This window comes from Octodon degus, unplaced genomic scaffold (genome assembly GCF_000260255.1).
Source record: "Octodon degus isolate 3935 unplaced genomic scaffold, OctDeg1.0 scaffold00170, whole genome shotgun sequence".
Taxonomy (NCBI): Eukaryota; Metazoa; Chordata; class Mammalia; order Rodentia; family Octodontidae; genus Octodon; species Octodon degus.
In genome coordinates this window covers 2,151,248-2,176,916 of record NW_004524746.1, presented here as the reverse complement: position 1 = coordinate 2,176,916, position 25,669 = coordinate 2,151,248, and the positions used below count along the sequence as shown (strand labels likewise).

The 25,669-nt window shown below is 37.7% G+C and overlaps 1 protein-coding gene across 3 annotated transcripts in view; it reads right to left on the bottom strand.

The window, feature by feature from the left end:
- Window positions 1–25,669, bottom strand: part of Cped1 (cadherin like and PC-esterase domain containing 1) — a 296,384-nt gene that overhangs the window by 239,257 nt on the left and 31,458 nt on the right. For all 3 annotated transcript variants that reach the window (XM_004643315.2, XM_023703413.1, XM_023703414.1), the window contains exon 3: window positions 23,700–23,883. In XM_004643315.2, coding sequence (XP_004643372.2) covers window positions 23,700–23,883 — 184 coding nt within the window. The remainder of the gene's footprint in view (window positions 1–23,699; window positions 23,884–25,669) is intronic.

Below are 25,669 nucleotides of genomic sequence, written 5' to 3'. Positions count from 1 at the left end.
ATAGACATTTTGGATCTTAGCTAGTAAGGATCAGAGAGGAAGAGCAAAGAAAGGAAAAAATAATTTATTCAATGTCCTTAAAGGAATATCAAAAATACATACCAAATTTGCTCAGTGTTTTAAGTATAAGAAATTCTTGTATGAACACTAAACTTTTTTTTTTTAATGTATTTGGTACAGGGTCTCACTGCGCAGATTCGACTCCAGTGATCCTCCTCTCTCAGCCTCCCCAGCGCTGGGATTTCAGGCATGCACTCCATGCCAGGTCTCAGCGACCAGCTTAGCATGCCAGGGGCGGGGGCAGTGCGGCCTCTAATGCCAGGGATTGAATCCTGGTCCCTGCAATTGCCTAAGCAGGCACTTAGTCCACTGAGCTAGCTCGCCTGACCCATGCTAAACTTGTGATTGAGGCAAAACAGATGTATAAAGTGCGGTTGGGAAAACAAACTTGTCCAGGAAATTCCAGGACACAGATTTCTAAGTTGAAACTCACTTACTTTATTATCCACAGTAAAAGACTATCGTAGTCTATATAGACTCAACGAAAGTTTTTCTAAAACTTGTTTTCTTTAAGGAGAAAGTCTGGTGATATTTAATTTGGTTTGCGGGGTTATTATGTTATTTTTGTTGTTGATTTTGTTCTTTTGCTGTGATGAGGATCCAACCAGGGCCTTGTGCATGACAGGCATGTGCTCCACCACTGCTGTGCACCATTAGCTTTAAGGGGCTTAAGTTTTCAATACTTCATAATATTCCTTTGTAAGAAATAAGGATGAAGGCCAGCCAGATAGTTCAGCAGATTAAAGCGCCTGCTTAGGCAGACTCAGGGGCCAGGAGATCAATCCCCTGGCCTGCCATGCCAGCCTAGCCCTGGAGCATACTGAAATAGCGATTGAGACTGAGCATGGTGGCGCTTGCCTGTAATCCCAGCTTTTGTGAGGTTGTAAACAGGAGGATCACTATGAGTTGGATCTATGTACTGAGACCTTGTATACACTGTCCTAAAGTACAAAAATAAATAAATAAATAAACAAGTAAATAAAATAATAAATAAATAAGGATGTTTCATGTGTATTACACTTCTTTTCATGGTTAGATTATAAAACTCTTGCTGAATGATAAGCCTTACTTTCTCTGTATTCATCTTCTACTACGATTAAAGATAGCATTGTTTGCATGAATGCACTGTTAACTCATTGTTCATAAATTAGGAGCTATGTTTAATACCACCATGAGATTTCTTGGGAGTAAATTTTCTGTTGAAATTTCCTCAGTCTTGTTTTAAATTTCTCAAACTGCATTAAATAGGTTTACTAGTCCATACTCTTAATGTGATTGAGCTACAAAACTCTAGCATATCAGACATAATTAAATGTATCCAGGGCTCATCCTTATAGACAGGAAACAGTCACCTTACTATTTTTGTTTTGTTTTTGTTTTGGGTACTGGGTCTCTCTGTGTGGTTCAGGTTGAACTTGAACTCACAATATAGTACAGGGTGGCCTCGAACTCCGGAGATCCTCATATCTTCTCCTCCAGAATACTGGAATTGCAGGCATGGAATACCATGTTAAGCTCACCTTACCATTCCTAACGTCAATTACAGTGAACTCAGCACATGGTTATTGGATTGATAATTTCAATTGTCAGAGTTAACTTTAAAGTATCTTATATAGAGAACCTCAAGAGTCTCAACAAATTATACAACTTAGGCCACAAGTTTAGTTAAGCCTTCAGCCCAAGAGTCTGATCGTGAGTGCTGGCCCCTGCCCCTGGTCCATTTGGAGCTGACAATGAAAATTCTGTGTTCCATTCCAAACTGTGCTCTTTCTGGAGCTCTGGGACTTGGACTTCTCTGTCCTACTGTGTCTGTCTTCTTTCTGCAGTTGGAGAGGTTGTAAGAGTCACCGAGATATTTCTGTGAAGAGTTTGAGCTTTTGAATATTGCTCTAATCACCCAAAGATTCCTGCTCCAAAGAATTTGCCATTAAGAAGAGCATGAAAAGAAATAGATTCTTCAAAGATATAAATTCTTTAAAAATGACTTCACTAAAGAGCTTGCCAAAGTTTTTCCCTAGGTCTGTAAAAAATAATATTCAGAAGATCTTTTCACCATGTATTTATTCTCCTTTTGAAATGCAACTGTTAGCTTGTGTGTGTGTGTGTGTGTGTGTGTGTGTGTGTGTGTGTGTGAACTTTCACTGCTTTGAAGACCATCGTCTGCCTTGGAGAACTCTTTCAGTAACATACTTTACCAAATTTTCAAATGTCAGAATGCTTTCCAGCATTAAAAAACAAACCAAAACCAAAACAAAAAACTTTAAAAGAAATTAACCCTTCAATATTTTTAAAGTAATCAGAGTATACTTGGTGGCCTATAATTTCATTCTCTAATAAAAGGAACCAGAACCTTAGGAAAATGATTCAAAGCCCAGGGCAGGAAATAAACAAGGTGAACCTAGAGCATCATTGTGCCAGGAGGTAGGAAGCCGTCCAAAAACAAACAGATATTCACGAGGATAAGAGAAAGAGACAGTGGTAGCAATACTCAAAGTGAGAACAATGGAGCAACAAAACAAGTAAAATAATATGGACCATAGCCTAAAGCATAAAATAAATACCCATGAAGCCATATTGATACAGACAAATACTGAATAAATAAGCAAATAGGGATCAAGAGATAAACCGCCCAAACAGTAGAATTCCAAGCAAGGCGCACAGCTACTCCATCTTCAAGGACAGAGCGTAACTACCTGCTAAGTAAGAGCTATGTACAGTGACACCTCTTCAAGAGTTCAGTGTAGAAAGAGTATAGAAAAATACAGTGGAGAAGTCTGACAAACATCACCTCAGTCAGACAATCAGGTGAACATCAACAGTGCTACGCCACGGTGATGGAAGTGCCCTCAACGTGGCACAGCGAGAACAACACATTTCCCATCTGGTAGGACTTCCCAGGACTATGACCTATATTATATTGATGTAAATCACACTTGAGGGCCTCAAAACAGCTAACAAGTTGTTCTCAATACTGTCAAGGTCATCACAAAAGAAGAAAGTCTGAAAAACTCTCATATTCAAGTGGAGCCTAAGGAAATACAGAGTAAAACTAATGTAGGACCCATGATGGGATGCTAGAACAGAAAAGAGACGCTAGACTAAAAATTAAGAAAATCTGAATAAATTATGCACTTTAGTTTGTAAAAAGTCTGAATTAACAAACTCTTCAGAGGATGTGTTGTGATGACCATCACGTGGCTGCAGCTAGATGTAAACTATCCCACATGAATTTTACTTCACCAAATAATTTGCTACAAGAGTGCTGTATTATAAAATCAGTCAGCACAGCAAAGCAGAAAATGAAATTAGCTTCTTTTTATGCAGGATGATTCTTCTGAAAATAAAAACTCCAGTGTTATTTTAAAAACAGAAGACTATAAATAGATCAGCTACGGATTTAAGGGCCTTTTAATAATACATGCTACTTCTCAAATTTTTATCCTTTCTTTCTCTCCAAATTTCATCCATTCTGTAATTTTACTTACATCCATTGCATTAGCTATCATTTCTCTTCCATTGACTTTCCCTTCCTTCCTTCCTTCCTTCCTTCCTTCCTTCCTTCCTTCCTTCCTTCCTTCCTTCCTTCCTTCCTTCCTTCTGCCTGACTGCCTGCCTGCCTGCCTGCCTGCCTGCCTGCCTGCCTTCATTTCTCTCTCTCCCTTCCTCCCTTCCTCCCTCCCCGCCCCCTCTGAGGGGGAAGTCTCACTACATACCCCAGGCTGGCCTCAAACTCACAGAGAAACTCCTGCTTCAGTCTCTTGAGTGCAGGAGATACAGGTGTGTGTCACCTAACCTAGCTCAATAGACTTTCAAATTCACATTTCTGAATCTTCCTCTTGGTTCAGGAGGCATCTCCAGATACACTGTACAACATACACCCTACTGAATAAGTACAAATCTCAATTCATTTTCTCCTGCCAGAAAAACCTGCCCTTCATTGCCTTTATCAGTGAAGGTGTAGCAACCCTCTCTCAAACTAGAAAGCATAAGTTCATCTTCAGACTGTACTCTGCACTTGTCTTTTTAAAAAATTGGTTCATTTTTACAGTCTATAATGATGACATTTATCTGGGGGAGTTGCACCTGCACGTAAATAACACATGTACATACCACATCTTACTTCTTTTTACTTCTACTCCTTATCTTTCAATCTCACATTCTATTGATTTCAAATTCCATCAGTTCTAATTTAAAATTTCTTAAATATTTCCTGGCTTGTATCCTGTCCTACTCTTTAATTCTGAGGTACCGTCATTTCTGCAGTGGCTCCTGGGTCTCCCTGCTGCTAATTATTTTTCCTTCTCTAATCTCTTTTCCTCCCTGATGCCAGAGCTAAGTCCATCTCATCTTTTCCAGAACAATGCAGATAAAATTTCTTATCAAACCAGACAAGGCCCAGCCTATCTGCCAACATAGTTGGCTCCTCCGGCTTTTCCCAAGGGCATCCTTTTCCTTTACACGTACGTTCTTTCCTCTTCAGTCACACCTACCGCAGAGGATGGTGAAACCCTAAGCACGTACAGACTTCTGCGTCTCTGGCATGAAAACCAGGCTAGCAAATGCTCCTGCCTCCAATAAGAAATACTTCTTGCACCCAAGTATTTTACTTGTGCTACCTTTCTAGAACTCCACATTGAGAATTGACTTCTTCTTTTTCTGTTCTTTTGGAGTACATCTTTTCTGTCCCTTAGACTGCGGTCTGTTCTAACTGATTCAAGATGACCCATCTTGCAAGAATGGTCCCTGGCTCACAATATCACCTCTTGAAAGCTTGGCAGAAATGCAAAAGTTCAACTCCAACCTCGACTTTAGCGGATTGGAATTTGTCAATGACAAGATGCCCTATCATGTGTGAACACTGACATAGACTTGGGAGATGCTGATAGATGTACACCTCTGCCGGCTAGTTCTCTGAACAGTCTCACCTTTGAGAGGCTGCCTCCTACTCATGCCAATTATAATGCCCTACATGGGGCTTTATTTAATAACTGTATGTTGAATGAAATGTGTTAAGTGTCAATTATACAATATCCTGATGCCTGGCTATGATAATATCCTCCTCATAAGCCTTGTCATGAGACTGATGCTTTAAATTGGCTTCCTTTATTGTTTGAGTACTTGACATGACTTTTTTGACAGTCATTCCTTATACCAAATTCCACAGAACAGCAAAGGCAGCTTTAGTATATAATTAGCATTGTGACACTTCATTTAACCAAATATTATTCCTTCTTCTTGTTCTATTAAAAGTTACTTTGCATGGCTTCTTTAAAGTGCAATGCATAAAACCTAGTAATATCTAGTTAGGCATTGTATAATAATTCATTTGGGACTGTGAGCAGCCTGAGAAGGAGGAGGGCATCACTGATTTCTAATGTATTCTAAGAATAATTCCATACTAATTCAGCACAGATGAGAATTAAGGCTTGAGGAAACATAATGCACTAACATGAGAAAAAGAATCAACTGTCTCTCATTGCCTTATTACTTAAGGCCACAAGTATTTTAGGATTACTAACATCTCTTATTCACACACATTTTTAATAATCTTTAGAGATTTATTTAACCAATCATAACATTCCTGTGAGGTATTTGTGTGGAAAGTTTTGTCTTTCTTTTTAGAACCAGGCAACACTAATCTAATGAGCGTATTCAAGGTCATTCCATAAAACTGACATGAGGCATAATACACCTTGTATTAAGAAAAATATCAACACTTGTAGAAACATTATAAGGAATAAATTGGTTAACAAAAGTCAAGTCTTTAGAATAGTATCCTAGTATTTGATCAGCCTCATATAAGCATCTGTCCACTGAATACATGGATAAGTGGTAGGTAGATACAGACAGATAAGAATTTTAGATTTACGTGATGAATTTTCTAGAAGTAAAATGTAACAACTTGCCAGCCTGTAATTTGAGTCTTCTGAACAGAGACATAAGTGTCATCTGAAAAGCACAGAGTATAATCTTCTCTTATAACTCCATCTCAACCTCTTACGTTTCTCTAGCAGGCCTTAGACCCACAGGCGGAAGCTATTTTAACTCAGTAGTCCCTTAGTACCATCTCATATAAGGAAAGGACCTCCTCAGTAGCAGCCTCGTGTAAGAACACGCACATCATTCAGGACGGGGCCCAGCAATCTGCTCACTGGCACTACGACTGCATTTGTTTGAATAGGTGACATCTGGAGCGCTACAACATGCTGGAGGAAGGTGTATGTTCTTGAGTGACTAGTGCCAATCCCTGAGTAGGTGGGTATAATGTAACCAGCTAGGGCAAGGTTCTTTTGGGCACCTGGAGTAGGTGCTTCAGATAAGGAGGGGGCTGGGTAAGGCTGTCAGCTAAGACAAGTCTTGTACACTGTACAGCTTTCCTATAAGGGTAACTGTTCCTAGAAGCCAAGAGCGAATCAGAAGTGTCTTCTGAGGCTGGTAATTCTGTTGTATATGAAACAAAATGTTAGGCCAGTGGAAGCCATGCCAATTTCTATTTAAGTGGATTGTTCCTACACATCTAAGAAGCCTATTTTATCACACAGTTTAACAGAATTCTGCTAAGTCATGGTTCCATCTAGTTTGATAACAACAATTTCTGTCATTCCAGAGAGGCTTGGAAATTCATATGCTGTTTTTCCTTCTAATTACTTACAAGCAAAATTTATATAAGCATCAATTTTTCTTGTTTGTCATTATCTACAAATATTTTTCCTTTTTTGTTCAAGATTGTTAATTTTAAGATTTATGTATAGGTTTTACAATGTTTTGATGCTTTAAATTCTATCATGTTGGCTTCTCAAGAATAAGACTGTTAGCTTCAAAAGTACAAGTATTTTAAGTTTTATAGATTTTTTCCAGATTGTTGCACCAAAAAGCTGTATTTCATATTTCCATAAGCAATGTATGAGAATATTGCCTCTGAGAATTCTCACCAGTAATTGGTGATATTGACAATTTTGAATTTTGCCTGTGCCATGAATGTCAATTGATATGCTCTACTTTAAATTATCTTTCCTTAACTTTGTGAATTTCAATACTTCTCTTTGATTTTCCATTTAAATTTGCTTTTAAGTAAACTGTTTATTCATATTCTTTGTATAAAAAGATTTTATAATTAATAATCCAGGTTTAAAAATGGTAGCCTAATAAAATATTCTAATGGATAATCAAGTAAATATTTTTCATAAAAAATAGAAATAATGTCATGTATAACCTCATTAAATTAAAAAATAGTGATGATATCTAATACTGTAGACACATGAGGATCCAGCACTGTGTGTAGAATTAAAATTAAAAATCATTTATCTATAAAGAAATTTGTCAAGGAGGGCAATGATTTTAATATTTTCATAGATTGACTTAATAATCTTTCATTATTTCTCAAATCTCCAAATTATGAGCTGATAAATATTGCAGCAAAGTTTAATTATATAGTAACAAATGGAAAATTTAAAATCTATTAAGAACAAACATCCTACTTTGTTTTAGGGCCAGCCAGATAGTTTAGTGGATTAAAGCACCTGTTTAGGCAGGTGCAGGGACTGATCCCAGGTTTAACCAGGGTTTGATCCCAGGGTGTGCTGAGACAGGGACTGAGACTGGACATGTTAGAAGACAGCATGACTGAGGTAGAAACATGGACATGATGTATCCCCAATAATAATAATGGTGATGATGATGATGATAGATGATGATGATGATGATGATGATGATGATGATGATGATGATGATAATAATAATAATAATAATAATAATAAGCTCTAGAAGAGAAGCAAGCTATGGAAAAGTAGAATATGTTCACATAAAGCCATAATTAAGTTAATTTTTAGGTAAGAAGGCCATTTTTGGGTTAGTTAATCTTTGTCTATTTCAGTTTAAAAGCAGAAACGTGTAATAATGAATAAGGAAAATTAGCAATAACCCCTATGTTATTTATTGTCTCTCACAAACATGAGACAGGTGAAACATTACAGGCATACACCTGTAATCACAGGATTTGGGAGGCTGAGAATAGGAGGTTCACTATGAGTCTGATCTGTGTAGTGAGACTCTGTAGACCCATTTATTTAATAAAAAAAAGGACCTTGTTTTTAAATATGGTGGATTCATATATAATAAAATACTAAAAAAGAATGAAGCATATAGCTTGTAGTTTCCATCTATTTTCAGGAACTACTATAATATCATGATTAAAATCTAAAATTTGGAAGGAGGGAGCCAGTGAGATAGCTTAGCGGGCTAAAATGCCTACTTAGGCAATCTTAGGACTGTGGTTCCATCCCCTGAACCACATTCCCCCCCAGCCCTGCCCCAGGGCGGGCTAAACCGGTGCATGCCTGTAATCCCAGTGTTGGGGAGGCTGAAAGCAGAAGGATCACCATGAAATCTGAGCTGCATAGTGATACCTTGCAACAACCAAAAACACTAAAAAATAATAGTAACAAAAATAAAAACTAAAAACAAATTTGGAAAGAGATAGTTATGGGGTAAAGCCTGGAAGCCACCGTTTGCTGGATGCACTGCTTTGGAGACGTGTCTCGCACCAGCCCTCAGCTCCTCTCCTGTGAAGCAGAGATGCCTGCCCTATGTCCTGGTGGTGAGAATTAAAGGAAGTCACCCAAATAAAGTACATAGCCAAAGGCATCTAGTTAGCACTTAATAAAGACTAGCTTAAAACCAGTGTTTTTAAATTGTATTCAAAATGTTTAAAAACTGTGTGGCAAGATTTTTATCATATTCCCTTTGTTAAAAGACAAAATAGCAAGATAGAAATTTGCACTGTGTGTGTGTATACTTAACAAAACGCCTGAAACATGCACTGCATGGCTAACCATGTTATCTCTGGGTGGTATAATTTGGAGTAATTTTGACTTTCATTTTGCATTTGTCAATATTTGGTTGAATATTCTACATAAACATGTAATGTCTTTATAAATAGGAAAACTATTTTCTACAAAAGCGCTAGAATATGCATCTAGGCAAAGAAACATTATGTTCTGCAGAAAAACAGACATTGTCTTTCATACCTTTCAGAACACTTTGAAATTACAATAAACTGCTATATAGAAATGATTGTTTTAAAATTCAAAGTGTCTCTGGTGCAAGATAAAATGCCTTAAAAATACTCTGTGCTGCAATATAATAGGATTGCTTTCTATGCTACAGAAAAAAGTCAGTCTCGTCACCCCATTGTGATGCAGACTACACTCATGAAGTCCAGGCACCACAAAAAGTGAGACCCTCCTGACAAATCCTCATATGCTATTTCTCCTGAAGATGGACAAATTATGAATGTGATCCTTGAGCCACCAAGGAAAGTGCAAATTCTTACCATTCCTGATACTCTGGCTATCTAGATGAGCCTTCAGATTACTTTGGCACATGCTTACCACTCCAGAATTCCTAGCTGTCACAGCTTGCATCTAGATGTTCCCCTAAAGCCTCATGCTGTTTACAGAGGTAGCTGGATCTAGGATACGTAAATATGGTTTAAAGGTTCATGACAACTAAATTATTCTGCTGGTTGGTTTAGTATAGTTCTGAGTGTTGATGCTGCTGCTTTCTGCTTACTGCCTTCTTGCCTACCCTGCCATAGACTTTCTCCTGTCATGCTGCTCTGTCTTGGAGCCTGGTGAGTATTTACTGAAATCTCTATAAACTGTGAACTAAAATAAAGTTTTCCTCCTCTAACTATGGTGTCAGGTATTTTCAATTTCCTTTTATTATTTTTTTTAATGTATTTGGTGACGCAGCTTGGACTCGTCGAGATCCTCCTGTTTTCAGCTTTCCCAGTGCTGGGATTACAGGCATACTCCACCACACCCAGTCTGGCCAGAACCGCATGTGGTGCCGGGGATTGAACCCCATTCCTGCACTTGCCTAAGCAGGTGCTTAGCCTGCTGGGCTATCTCACTGGCCCTGGTGTCAGGTATTTTGTCTCAGCAGTAAGAGAAGTAACTGAGACCCCAGCATCCCTTCTATGACCCAAAGATGAATTTTCCGAAAGAACAGACTTCTGTGAACTATGATTTTGAATTTCCATGTTATCCTTTCATACAACAACAGATAAAGTCTTATTCTTAAGAAAAGTCTCACTTATTAAGATCAGAATTTCTGTACTGGTAGGGATTGGTAAAATGAGAAATTTCTTGTGCAGCTGATGGCAAGTACTATTTAACTTTTCAAATGGACTTCTGAAAACTGTGTTTGTGAGAGACAATAAATAACATAGGGGTTATTGCTAATTTTCCTTATTCATTATTACATGTTTCTGCTTTTTAAACTGAAATAGACAAAGATTAACTCACTCAAAAATGGCCTTCTTACCTAAAAATTAACTTAATTATGGCTTTATGTGAACATATTCTTCTTTTCCATAGCTTGCTTCTCTTCTAGAGCTTATTATTATTATTATTATCATCATCATCATCATTGTCATCATCATCATCATCATTTATCATCATCATCACCATTATTATAATTGGGGATACATCATGTCCATGTTTCTGCTTCAGTCATGCTGTCTTCTAACAAATCTAATGTATGCAAAGATAATTTAAATTCTGCTGTTTGTCCGAATTATTTTCATCCTTAGTGTCAATTGCAAAGATATGTTCATATGTACTAAGGTTTGCATATTTACTGGAAATTAATGGGTTAACATATGTAAGTCTAGTATGGGGCTTTGCAAGGGTCCCATCTTCAGGGTCTTGGTAAGGCAAATGAGGAACTGCGTGGCCATTAACTACTTCAGCAAATAACCAGGAGTACATTGTGTTTCTGGAAGAAGTACTGAAATCTCTTGACAATAAAGTACCTAGCACCAGCGACTCTCAATATTCCCAAGAACAGAATATTAGCATTAACCAGAAACTTGCTAGTAACTCTGGACCAGCCTTCCCATTCTCACCAATCCCCCTTCCCTTGACTAGGGCCCAGCATGCTGTGACTTAAGCCTCCCGTCAATTCCGACACACAAAATCGGACAGTCAGGATCCAGAGAAATCGTGAAGTACAGTGGTGGCCCTTTGCCAAGATTATATCCTTTATCAAGTGTTCAGACTGGGATTCCCTCTACCTTGTGGTAATTACATAATTATAAGATATGGAACCAGTACTCAGAGCTATAGTCCAGCCCCTCCAGGGACTTCTCTGCTGTCTGTAGCCCTTCATCACTTGCTTAGCCACTTGGATAAGGCAGTGGAATGTAAACAAAATTTTTTAAATTCCAAGACTGTTCTGCTCTAAATAGAACATTTTGTTGCCTACATGATGAGATTCGCATATCCCTTTCGTATTTCTCCATAGCGGAGAGAGCTGAAGGGAGTTGTTACTATTATTATTAAAAGGTTACTATTAGCTCCGTGGTAGAAATCTTACTTTGAAAACAGATATTGGATTGAATATGAACCAAGGCTGTAGGTCGGTGTGAGTTGTGTTCTGCAGTCCATTCTGCTTAAACAAATCCCTGAGCACAGTTTATTTTGCTCCCCACAAAGCTGTTTCCTTGTACTATTTATGCTTTTCCTTAAATTTCAAAGAAGAAATAGTGTCTGAATATCTGAAGGAAAAGACTTTCACTAGTGTATTTGTAGGCTTATTTTCCAACTATTTATGGATTTATTTACTGTGTACATGCAAGGCCCTGTCTTATACAGAGAAACCTGTAAGTACATGAATAAAACATTTTGAAAAATATAGAAGAAAAGATAAGATGACATAATAATTGTGAAAAATACAACACAAGGCATATGCAAGATATCAGAAACTTATGAATTATGTGTGGTGAGTCCTTACATAATTTTCTTAATATCTCAAGCTTGAGGAGATCTTATGGGAAACTTATGTATATATTTGGACTTTAAGAAATGACAGAAAGGAGGTACTTTGGTTTGGGTATTTCCCAAAATGTCATGTGTTAAAAGGTTGGTCCCCAGTGCAGACCAAGAAGACAAGCAAGACTAGGCCAAGCAGATGGGACAAGTAAGTTCATATAGTCACTGAACTTCAGATTTTCCTCAAAGATTTATGTATGAGAAGCTTGGTCCCAAGGGTGGTAGAGGGAGATGGTGTGAAACACACAGGACAAGGTGAGGGCTGACAGGAATTATCTCAATTGGGGTTTGCCTTGGCAAGTGGTTGTGGGACTCTAGCCTTTCTCTGGCTCACATTTGAGATGTGCTCATTCTTTTGAACATGAAAAACATACAACAGAGAACTCCACAAAACAACCCCTTAAATAGTAATGCAAGTAAAGCTTTGAAATGTGATCCGGCAAATCACTGTAGTGCTCTCTCTTGACCATACATTAGTATCACCTGGAAAAGCTTAAAAAAACAAACAAACAAACAAAGATGCTGCTCTCCTTCATAGCATTTTCTGGTTTAATTTCCCAGAGTGAAGCCTGGGCATTGGATTTTAAATTTTTAAGTTCCTTAAATCATCCAAATGGGTGAACAGTCTGAAAAGCCATGACTATAGCAGTAATCGGGAAGCACCAGATACCATGAAATGAAAGCGTTTAATGTTAGACTAAGAAAAAAATGCATTCTATTTAGTAGGAAACAGTAGTGGAGCATTTATTTATTTATTTTTTGCAGAACTGGGTATTGAACTCAGGACCTTGCTCTTGACAGGCAAGTGCTTATTCTGCTGAGCTATCTTCCCAGCCCCATTAGTGAAGTATTTAATGACCACTATAATAACACAAGAAAGAGACAATGTAACTCTTAGGGAGGTAGGGCCCAGGCAGAACCGGGGCACACTTCTAAAAGGCTCCGAAACAGGTACGTGTGTGAAAAAAGATAGGGTCTCACAATGAATGTTAGAGCCCACTATGGAACTAGTGACAGAAGAATGTCAGGCAAGAAAACAGATATTGCTGGGGTAGGATAATCAATTGAGTTCCATGTCTATTAAGAAAATGGTGTATACAAATCAGAAGATTCATCAGGTACTAGAAAATTTTCACTCTTAAAATTTTTGGGGAGATAGCTCAGTAGAATAAGTGTTTGCCTGGCAAGCGCAGGGTCCTGAGTTCAATCCCTAGTACCCCCAAAACAAACAAACAATTTGCTTATTGGAGATAGACTAAGGCCTAACATTATTTGAGGATTATGTACTTTGTGGAAATTATTGAATATATAGGATAGAAAGTGTTGTTGGTTGAATATTAAAATGTTGGAAGGTGGGAGATAGGGACAAATGGAGAAGAGCAGTCTTTGGAGGAAAAACACAAAGAAAAAAGGAACAAATAAAAGCAGCAAGCAAAGGCAGCAGGAGCAGGAAGGATTCGTACACAGCTTCCCAGCCGCATGACCCTACGAGATGCAGTTTTTATTCTACTATAGTTGGTACAAATTTTACCAAATTTAGAAAATGTTATTAAGGAAAGACCATGGAAATTGAGAAATTACTTTAGCAAATTCACATCAATGCTTAATTTATAAATTTTATAGAAAGATTATAATAACTCATGAAATGCTGATATTGCACACTTATTCAGGTCTACCTTTATTGCAAAAGTAATACAAGCACAAAGACAGTGGCCAGAATTTTGTAATAAAAAGGAGATTCTTGGGAAAATTTTAAAGGATCATTTCAGCAGGTGGGGCAGTAGCTTTAAGTCAGTTTATGGAGTTTATTTATGGAGAGAAATTGCTTTTAAAAAAAGAATTCACTTTTCCTTAAGTCCTTCTTTTCTAAACTTTATGTTTTATATCCAAAATGTTTAAACTATTTCTAGTAGCTAGATCTGATACCATGCTATCTGAGAGAGCATACTACCTTTCTCTGTTAGCTATCCAGAAACACTGTTATTTGAAAGGTCCCATATAAAAGAATACACTTTTCTTTCCTGGAGTTATATTCCACTCTAAATGTAGTATGTATATTATTTTTTCAAATTATATCTGCCATTCAAAGCACAGTTTAGTCTGTGGCAAAACCAAACAAAACTGTCTATTTTAGAAGTCTTTTCACATTCTCAAGATACATGAAAAACAAAGACTTGAAATAAATTATTAACATTTCAATACTTCATCTTTTAAGAAATACAAGTAGAAAAAAGTACACTTAATGAAACAGATAAAGTATCTTCAGAGTTGTATTAAACATTTCCCAGTCTTGGAAAATTCAAATACCCAATCTGGTTTCCATGAAACTTAAAAAGATCAAACAATTACAAAGAAGCTCTACTTGAAAGAGAAATTGCTACAACGTCAGTAAACATCTGGTTGCCATTTTCGATGGAGAGAGCTAACCCACGTAAGGAAGCAGCTTAGTTTCTTTGGGGGTAAAAATGAGACACTGGCTTTTTGTCCTTGTCACAGTGCAGGGGAAAGGAAACATCAGAATAGGTAGGCTACTGACGGCTCAACTTTTATAAATAAGAAAGCTTTTTCAAAAATTAAAGTAAATTGACCCTAAGTTCTCATAGTGTAAACAGCTTAACTAAGTTCAGGTTAAATAAACATTCCTGGGGCTCCAGTGTGCCAGTTAAAGAACAAATTCTGTTCAGTTATAAATATATCAGTAATTCCATAAACACTGAGGAAAATGGCAATAAACCTGAGCACACAATTACTGAGTGTCATAACATAATAAAATAGAAGGGGTAGCCTTATAAGTTTCTCTGATTCAATTTCTTCTTTTGTAACCCGAGTTTGATTAACTAAAGCACAGAAGCATTTCAGATACTAGCCCAGCCTATGACTTGCATAATAAAAAACGGATGTCAGCTGTGTTCTAGGTGAAAACCCTGCAAGGCAAAACACACTGCGCCTTTTAAATGTGACCTTTACTCTTTCGTCTTCCTGATAAATAGTTATGTAGCAAATTAAAGTCAGGAAAGCAGCGGGGTGCCTGTGGGGTCTAGAGGACAAAAAAGTAATGAGAAGTTTGTGAGTCTCAACTTTGAAATTATCAGCAGCATCTGCAATAAATCTGCGCAAGCAGCCAAAGGCGGCTACCTCCAAATTTGGTCCAGACTGGTGTATTTCTATTCCTTCCTTTCTTCCCATGCATGTTTCGCTTCTGTCCCCTGGACACCAGACTCAAAGCAAAGAGTAGAGAAAAGGAATTCCAAGGACCATGGAGATTTACACTTTGGCTCTGCTTTCCCTTCTTTGGTGGATATGAGTGTTAGATACTGTATAGTGCATCACTGAACGATAGAGTAAGGAGATTGGAGTCGTTGTTTTACTCATTCTCCTACACAGAGCGCAGCCTTCCCATCTGCATCACAGATTTACTTCTGGGCGACTACAACTTTTGGGCGACTCTGACTGCTGAAGTTCTAATTGATTTAAGGGCATTTATCTATAAATTCATTCTGTGTGTGCCTTCTAGAGCTACCACCAAACATCTTAAACAATGAGAGCAGGAAAACAGTGGTCCAGCCCCTTGCAAGCCTCCCAGGAACGTTATTCGCAAGCGGAAGGATACATTTTCTCCTCCCTAACGCAGTGCTGGTTTCTTTGCCATAGAAACGGTGCCTCCATCAAGCTTCCATAAATAATTCTGACTTAATGATAAAATATCCTCTCAGTTAGTCTTTGGAACTTTATATTACTTTTAATCCACTCTGGGATCAGGCTGAAAATTTTTGGAAAATGTATGTTCTCTTTTAGGCCAGTGTACCATTCCATGAACAAAAAAACAAGTTTGTGAAATAGTACCTGAATGCCACGAAAGCAATTTAATGGAGTTTCTATCTTTTTTTCAGTAAAGAAGTATGTTATAACAATCCTTCCTCACATGATAAAGTTTTCCAGATCAAAGGATTAAAAGAACATATGGTGAGTATTTTACATTAGGCTATGAAATGAGCTGCAAAGCATGAGAAGGAGGACACAGATGGGACCTAAATACATTATGGAGTTTTTGGGTATTTCCCCCAAGTGCCCTCTACTTGCACAAATGTCAAAAGCTATGCTCACTTTTGTGTTTGTCGCTAGAGAAGACCTTTAGGTAACACTGAGCTACACTACTTTATGGAGTACAAAACTATCAGTGAAGGAATTGCCACCTCTACGCAATTGACCCAAAATCTCTCTACTGTGCTGGCTTCTCGAGTTGCTGGTCTCTGCTGTTCTGCCTTATGCCACCCTAGCAGCACCTTGGACTTCATGAGTTTAGAACTAGAGTTGCGAGTCCTCCCAAAGGTAACCAGACAAGTAAGGAAGGAAGGAATGAAAATACAAAAAGTGGACACAACCCTTAAATGTCCCTGGGCCTAAAATCAGTTGCTGTATAAAGCACCAGAGCTGTGTGTGTCTATATTTATGTTGTGCTTGTGTAATATGAGCAGATTTGCATATTACACCAAGTAATAGATGCTCCTCTAAACTTATTATAAAAATAAAAGGTTTATTTGAACAAAGCTTTGATTCAAATTGCCTGAGGTTTCCACTATTTAAGGGGCCTAAATATTGACATAATTTTTGTCTTGATTTATCCATACATTCAATAAATATGTATTGAGGACCTGTACGTAGAGGGCATGATTTTAAGCTATCAGCAGAAAAGACCCATTTCCCACCTCATGGGGTTTGCAGATTGCCTTTAATCTGAGCTGTTTCCGAGACAATGGTCCCATACACTGTGAGTCACAATCTCAGGAGTGTTTACAATGCAGAACTTTTAATGAAAATATGTAAGTTGAAGGAAACTAACCTGAACAAACACCTATCAAGTGCACTGAGCCCACAGCGCTACCCAGCCCGGCAGGGGCATTCTGAGGCTACTTTACATTTTACAGGCACCTTCCTTCAGCAATCAATTTGCAGATGAGAAAACTGAGGCTTTAAGAGATTAAGTGCTCTGCCCAAGGTTAGGCAATCATTAAAAGCATTAAAAGGCAACTCTAGGGATGCCAGCCAGGTCTGTCTCACTCCAAAGCTGATGCTTCTTAATTAGCGCCATCCGCTGCTTCCCCAGGGAAGCAGCTCTTGTGGTTAAGCTCTTCTTAGTTATGGGCAATTTAAATCTCAACTTCCACATAGATTCTCTTTTAGCACAAATAAACTTAAGAAAAATTTGAAATATGTTTTCCATTACACAGGTTAAGATTGACTTGCAGTAAATGTTTCTTTCCATATAAACTTCAGGAGCAGCTTTTGCCATGTGGCCTCTATAAATAAACCTTCTAAATTAGACTAAATTTTAAGTGTTACACAGATATGTTAATCATTTGTAACAGTGAAATTGAATGTAAAGAAAAATATAGGAAGACACAGATACATTATACAAGGCAAAAGAGGTTTTTATTTTTAAATATATTTTTATATTAAATAGCAATTTGTATTTTTGCTTTATTAACTATATTTTAATAGCATGTCCAAAAAGCGCATCTGAATGAATTACAGTACCCTTATGAGGAGGGAAAGGCCACGAAGCAACTTATCTACAGTACCATTCTCCAGAATACATTCTGTCCGATTTAATATGAAAACAAAACTGACAAATATTATTCCTCATAGTATTGACTTTAATCTTTTATATAAATGCCTTCACTAGGGGCTGGGGAGATAGCTTAGTGATCTAAGCGCCTGCCAAGCAAGCACAAGGAACCGTGTTAGATCCCCGGTACCGCATGCCACTCTGGCCCCACGCTGAGCTGGCCACTGAAACTGGGTATAGCGGTGCACACCTGTAATCTCAGCACCGGGGAGGCTGAGACAGGAAGATCACTATGAGTCAGAGCTGTGTAGTGAGGCCATGTACCAAATAAATAAATGATTAAAATGTTAAAAATGCCTTCACTGTGTCACACTGTAAAGAAGTAGTCCTACCTTTTACTGGAGGCTTCTATATAAACAAAGCTGTGATGTCTACTTTATTTGAAATAGAAATATTATCCTCACATATGATCAATTTTATTACTTACTATCATCTACCTACTCCTCCTTTGAGAAGTTATTTTAGATGTACTACTTGGGCATGAGAGAAGTCAGGAAAGGGAGCTGTACTGTCCCCTCCTCCTGAGAGTAAAACTACACTTTCTATTGTTACTCTGGACTTGAAGGCTTCCAGCCAAAGCTAAGCCTAAATTATGGCAGCTAAGAGGAATACCTAGTTGGGGTTCTGATTTTATATTTCAATTTTAACAATTTTGTTGTAACTTGTTTCTTTGTAACCCGTTAGACTCTTTTCCAATAAAATCTGGTATAAGTTTAGAAACTAACCATCTCAAACCCATAGGTTAATTGTCAGCTTGATATGGACTCACCTTCATAAAATTAACCATAAAAAACCTCACTGGATAAAGTGTTCAATAATACAAATTGTAACCTTTCAGTGAAGCATAGTTTCCATTGTACCTAATGAACTTTCTTGTAGAACAAAAGAGGCCAAAAGTATTAGGAAAACAAATGAGTGTGACTGTGTTCTGATAAAACTTTATTTACAAAAACAAGTAGATTTGACCGGTGGGTACAGTTTGCCAACTCCTGGCAAGAAAACCAATAAAGACATTTATTTTTTCTATTTCCTCAAAGGCCCTACTATGTAAGACCCCAACATTACAAAACAAAAGCAATATGAAACCATAAATGTGACTCCAATTCTATAACTTTTTTATTTATTTTTTTCTATAGCTTTGATAGCAGGTTTCATTTTATTTTTCATGTAGGTTATAATACACATAATACGAAAGTGAACAATTTATTTGAAAATTACTATGTATGCATTACTGTTCAAGTATACATAAATAATCTGATCCAATGAGAAAATATGTTCTGAGCCAGGGGGTCAGAGACCAGATACTACCTGTATTTCATTACAGTAAGTAGTTTTAAGACTTTTTGGGAAACATTTCTCTTAAGCTATAATACACTGAAGCACTGACTTACTAAATACTACTTACCTGGTAGAAGAGACAATAATTGGATGAAGTTTCTTTTCCTTTAAAGAATTATGTTTTCACAAATGCAGGGACATAAGATATATTTTCCCAAAGCAAAAGATCAAAAGACCATTTTTCATTCTATGATGTTTAGTAAGCTTAATTCTGAAAGGAAAACTGTCCACATACTTTTCCAAGACTAACTTAAAGATGAACTGCTGGTTGTAAATACCTATACAGTTAAATCATAAGTGCTCCAATGACATAATAGCAAGTAGACTTCTGAATCTTTTTATTTTCAAAATTAACTGTAAAAATTGCTAGTCCTTAAACCAATAATATAGCTGTTAGGAAAAGTGTTGTATTATGCCTAAGAATGTCTTGGTTTATGAATGCTTTTGTTTGCAAACCAAATTATTTGGCAGTTTGGTTTTTGTGTTTGGCCAGATTTTGTTTTGTTTGCAAACTCTGCATCGGACAGCAAACACAGCTACAGCTGTCTTTCCCACAACAAACACAACCACGGCCATCTTTTCCAAAATCATAGTACAAATTCAGTTTTGAACCAAACTAGAACCACTGTAGTTGGTTGCTTCTAGTTTTAGTTTTCTAAGGAATCTCTATACTGATTTCGTAGTAGTTGTATGTTCCCACCAAGAACATAGATCGGGTCTCTTCTCCCCACACCTTGCCAGCACTTATTATTATTTGATTTCTTGATTATAACCATTCTTTTTGAGGTAAGATGGAATGTCAGTGCTGTTTTAGTTTGCCTTTCTCTCGTGGTTGGTGATGCTGAGCATTTCTTTATGTATTCATTAGCCATCTGTACATCTGTGAAGTGTCTATTAATTCCACTTGCCCATTTTCAATTGGGTCTTATTTTGAGAGGCATGGTGTTCTTTTGAGTTCTTTCTATTTTCTAGATAGACAGTCTTGTGTCTGAGAAATAGCCAGCAAAATTTTTCCCATTCTGTAGGTTTTCTAATATGCACTAATAGAAAGTATAAAAAATAATAACTTGTATCTGTGGTTTTTTTTTAATTTAAGAATCTGAATCCCATTCCCAGACTACTGAAGGAGATAAAATGTTGGCTTGACTTCCCTTTGTCTCCTTCCAGAACTGTGATGGAGTTGAACCAAGTGATTAAATGCATACCACATACTACTCTAAAGTAAATATTTCTGTCTGCAGCAGACAGAGGACTTGCACTCAGAGAACTTAGATTGCTTAAGGCGGTTTATACTGCCCCACAAGCTTTCTCATTTCATTATGCCACAAGAATGAATGAACAAGTGGGGAAGAAAGTTCTGTCCATATTCTAAGTTAGGACCCCTACTTTTCAAAAAGTGTTTACTAGCCAAGTAAAAGAAAAATTAATAAAATATAAAGCCCAAATGTTACTCTGCCAGTACTGATTATATTGAATAGGACACAGTTTCCTGTCTGGCTTAAGATTCTTTTTTTTCTAGTTTTTAGTTTTTCTGCCCCTATAAGTTTACAAGACTGGCTCCGAATTGGCAGAAAGGCTGCTTGTGCTTGAAGGACAGCACAAAGAGAGGTCAACAGAAATCGCTGTGGGCAAATCAGGAGAGAAGAGAAAACCAGAAGAACAGACAGGCACACAAAGCAGATGATACATTTGATAGTTACCTTCCTGTGACTGAACATATTTTAACGATGTGTCAAGCCTGCACAGAGGTACTCAGTGGCATTTGTAGAAATATATACTTTGGTTTTAGTGTAGTAGGTTCAAATTATGAGTTAGCAAACAGCAAAAACTGCAATGGCAAAACCAAAGATGGGTTGGTTAAGGCTCCAGATCATTCTGAATTGTTTTCAGTTGCCCTGAATTACTTAATTTGGGGAGGTTAAATTTAGATGTGCCAACATAGCTTCGTACATAGTTATATATGCCTAGTAAAACAACCAGGAGGCGACACTGTGATACTAAAGAGAAACAGATTCTATAGGAATCATATTTCTAGAAAATATTTTTAAAGTGTTCCAACAGAAACATAATTTATAGATTAAATTGGCGGCTATGGAAAAGAAATTACAATTTAAAAAAATTTTTCCCTGTGCGATAAATAGCCAACACAATTTTAGATTGCAATCATAGAACTGTTTTATTTCCTTATTTGATACAGATTGCTCTATAGTTAAAAAAAAAATCAAAATCAAATAAAAAACCAAAAGTCAAGTTTTTGTACTCATAGAATTGTGAAATCGCTGCCCTTCCTTGAGGCCTATCTGGGAATAACTGTGTGATACAGAGGAAAACGGTGCCAAGGAAAAGTTAGGAGGCTATTTTTAAAACTGTGGCAATGTGGGGCAGGGGAACCAAACCAGCACTTACACTGGCCAGTGCTACTGACAGACGTAGTTGTCTTCTCCCCCTGGACCCAGCGGGACGGCAGCTACTTTGACTGCCAGGCGCCATTGCCTTCACTTTTCACTTCCTGGATATTTGGAAGTTGAAAGGCAATCCTCCTTTTCATTGTAAAACTGACCTAAAGACATCAAGGGAGAGAAGTGATGCATTCCATCTGTTCTGCAGCTGGAGAAAATCGAAATTGAAGTTGAAATACACAGATAATCCACATTGTGTCCACTGTATGGTAGGGGCAGCAGCAAGGAGGCAGGAAAGCAGAGCACCACCAGACCAGGAATGTCGTTGGGGTTACTCTGCGGGGCGCCAGGAGCACAGCTCATAGGACAGCGTCAGCATAATCATTCTGATGACTTAAGGGGCGACATGCCTTGTGGAGTGAGAGAGACTCAATATTTCTTATCTTTCTATCCACAGTTATTCTGATGAATAGCTTTGAGATAATACCACTTATAAATGTTTCAGAACTTTGGATTGGCCACTCTTAATGGAGCCAATCAAAACACAAGTATGAGATTTGCAAACATTGTTTTCAGCTCTTGTTAAAATTCCAGAGCTTTCCTGTTGTGTTTTTATTTTTCCTCATTTGTATCCAAAAGCCTAGCACTTTCAATTTCCCTACCACTCCCAGGCACTGGGGACTAGGAGCGGTATTAACAGGCCTGCCCTCCTGGCACATACTCTGCACATCCTAAGACTTCCTTCTCATCAAAACAGTTCTTTCCTAATGTTAGCTGCTCAGGAGGCTGAAGCAAAAGATCTCAATTTCAAAGCCAGGCTAGAAAACTTAGTGAAACTTCCATTTAAAATAAAAAGAGTTGTAGACCAGTGGTAGAACACATTTCTAATATGTGCGAGGACTTGGGTTGGATCAACAGTAATGAAAACAAAAGCCAAACAGAACTTGTTGGGCTGAGTCCGCAGAGCTTTGCTAGCTAAGTAGCTTACTACAAATGGCGAAGGGCAGTGGAGGCTAAATATTACCCTGGCCTTCCCCCAAATCTCTGCAACTTCCTTTCACCATCACAAGCCAAAGGGGCAAGTAACTGAGAAAGAAGTGTTACAGTGATGGTAAGGTTGTTTTGAAATGTATTTTGACACCAGAATCTAGTTTTCCAAAGGAAACCATCACAGAAATCAGAGGTTAATGCAAATACCCTCTCTTTTAGTGAATGGGAAAATTGACATACAGTCAGCCCTTCATGATCATGGTTTCTAAATCCATGGATTCAGCTGACTGTGGATTGAAGTACTTTTAAAACTTGCATATGCACTATGAATGTATATAGGCTTTTGTTCTTGTTGTTATTTTCTAAATAATACAGCCACCATATACTGTACAATGTTTACACTGTATTAGATATAAGTAATCCAGAGATGATTTACAGTATGAGGGAGAAAGTGAAGAGGTTGTATGCCATTTTATAGAAGAGATTTGATATCTATGAATTTTAGTGCCCACAAAGATCCTAGAATAAAATCTCCTATGATAGCTGGAAGACGTCTGTGTTGTGTAATTGTAAAGAGACAAATTTGGTTTGCTTATTCCATGTCAGTGCATGTCATGATGGCTTCTTGGTGCAGGATAATGGGCCAAAGAAAGTGTAAGGCAAGAAGTTATGGAGAAAAGACACAGAAAATGGCTCTCCCATACATCATTTCTCGTATCAGGTGAAGGATACATCTTGGGTCGCCTCATCTTCTAAAGCACCAGTTTGCTTTCAGCCATCTAGTGGCAATTAATATTTCTTAATCCTCAAGTACTCAAGTACGTGAAGCCATGAATACAGAGGACACCGTAAAGTCTATCCTGTGGTTAGCTGTTCAAGAAACTTAAGCTATGGTTGCTTTTGCCCTTTTAACCTTCATCACCTACTCAATGTTTTTCAAATAACTTAACTGAAAAACTTGTCTTTTATTTTTCTCTTCAAATGATAGACAGAAAAGTACTTGATGAGTAACAGGATCTATAATAACTGTCCTATTTCCTTCATATTTAGAGCCATCTGTGAATCATATTTAAGCTGGTTTCTTGAAACAATTTCTAGCACAATCTCCTTGCAGTCAAATGAAGTGGCAATTTTCTTAAAATATGGAACAGTTTGGTGCTGGGCAGAATATGTATTCAGGCTCATAAACATAAACATTTTTAATGTAGCATTTAAACATGAACTATGCTACTCCAAAATGCTACAAAAATATAAACAAAATAAGTTCAGGAATAATGAGATCTAGCTAAAGAAAATCTGTGAGGAAGTAGAAAATAGGAGCTAAATTTCCTATAAGAAAGTTGAATGGATAAAGATTTGCTTTTATGAAATTTTTTAGAGAAGACAGCGATATATTCTAGAAATTGTTCATATTTTTGCCGAGTGACTTTAGTAGTTACTAATTATTCTGACCTTGTTCTAGCAGCCCCAGCCCACGGCCAGCACTGAACTTTTCTTCAAGGGTGACAACAGTGTAATGATGCTCTGTGAGGATGTGCTGGTGGAGCTGCAGTTCTGTCTCGCTGTAGGAAGGAGGCCGGTAAAGGACAGCCCGTCTGCCGTCACCACCAAAGTGTGTCTCCATCAGCTCTTCTATCTAAGAAAGGAAAGAAGGCATAAAAATTCCGAATGAAAAATTAGTACATTTCCCTTGAAGGACATCATTAACACAAATCATGGCTATTCAGAAAGTCCTTCCTCACAGTTTTCTGCAGAAATGAAGACAGATTTTCTGAAAGGCTTTAAAGGACAAAAACAACTGCCTATGTAGGAAGTGAAGGAGGATATAATTATTTTCACTATTACATAAGGATAATAATTTTAAGCCATTAAAATACAGAGCTCCTTCAGGGAGAACCGCTGCATAGAAACACAGAGCTCAACTCTAGGTGCAAGTATAATTAGTTACAAGGACTGTCATCCACATTTTTATAAAGGGGTTCTACTTGCATCACCATTTAATACTTATTTTAGAAAAAACACAGTAGAGGAAACAAAGAAGGGACAGACATGGAAGGACATGGTCAAGAAGAAGAGGGCTGAGAGGAAGCTGGGAGCTGAGTGGAGGGAGGCAATGCTGTGGCTCAGTGAGGACAGGGAAAATTTGAAAAAGTCTCTGAAGCAGAACAGGCACAAATGCGAGAAAGGGAGCGAGTCCTCGAGGCTCCACAACTCTGTGTCTCTCTGGACAGAGTTCACTGCTGTCCCAGGTATAAATATTCCTCTTTTTCACAGTGGTGCTTGAAATTCTATTAACAAAGGGAATTTCTGAATGGAATAATAGAAAAAAAGGTGAAATTTAAACTTATCAGGCCTCAGAACAGGTACTGGGTGTTATTTAAAAAACCTGAGGTTAAAACTTGGCAAAATAAATGTCTTTTATTACTGGAAGCAGTGATGAGATTGGACTGAGGTCAGCAAGAAACAGGACAGACCAAAGGAGTGGAGACAGAGGAGAGGGTGGAGAAAAATGAGAGGAAAACAGTAAAAACCAAACTACTTCTAGTAGCAGCTCCTAATCAAGCTGCCCATTTAATGGGTCTACACTGGGCGTGGTGTGACATGCCTGTAATATCAGCTGCTTGGAAGGCTCAGGAATGTGTATCACAAGCTCAAGACCAGCCTGGACGACTTAACAAGATGGTCTCAAAATAAAAATAAACGTTTTAAAGGACAAAAGATCCAGTCTAATGGTAAAGCACTTGCCTAGCCTGTGCAAGGCCCTGGGTTTAATCCTAATTACTCCAAGCCAAACAAACAAAGACCTAATATACATTATGTTATGTTTGCTCATTACTTCAACATCTTCATAATTTCCCATGACTGATAGAATCGAAGCTGGCTGTTTATGAAGAAAGATACAAGAGCATTAAACTTAAGCCCTGTCTTCTCTCTCTGGCCACCTCACAATCACTTCCAATCTTCATGTTTCACCTGCCCTTTATTCATCACTGCGCCCTCTATTTACAATCTTTTCTTGTTCTATTCATTCATCAAACTCCAAACCACCTCTCAAACATGATCCCTTTTGGAAAATTTTAATTGAAGCACAGACTGCATTATGCATTTATGCAAAGATATTGCATCTCCTTACTCCAGCTCCCTCACAGCCAGGCCCGCGTGGCTGGTGGACCTCTAATGATTATTCCAGAACACAGCACATGACAAGTGCTTAATAAACACAGGCAGTTTAGTAATTTATGAGCCCTAGAGCTCTACCAAAATCTTGGAAGAAAAACAAATGTAGATTATAAACCCTGTATAGAAGGGAACCACATCTTGGTTTTCATTACAAACAAACTATTGTTACGTGGAAAAAAAAAAAAAAAAAAAAAAAAAAAAAAAAGAAAAAACAAGCTTAATGAAGTGCAAAAAGTAGCACC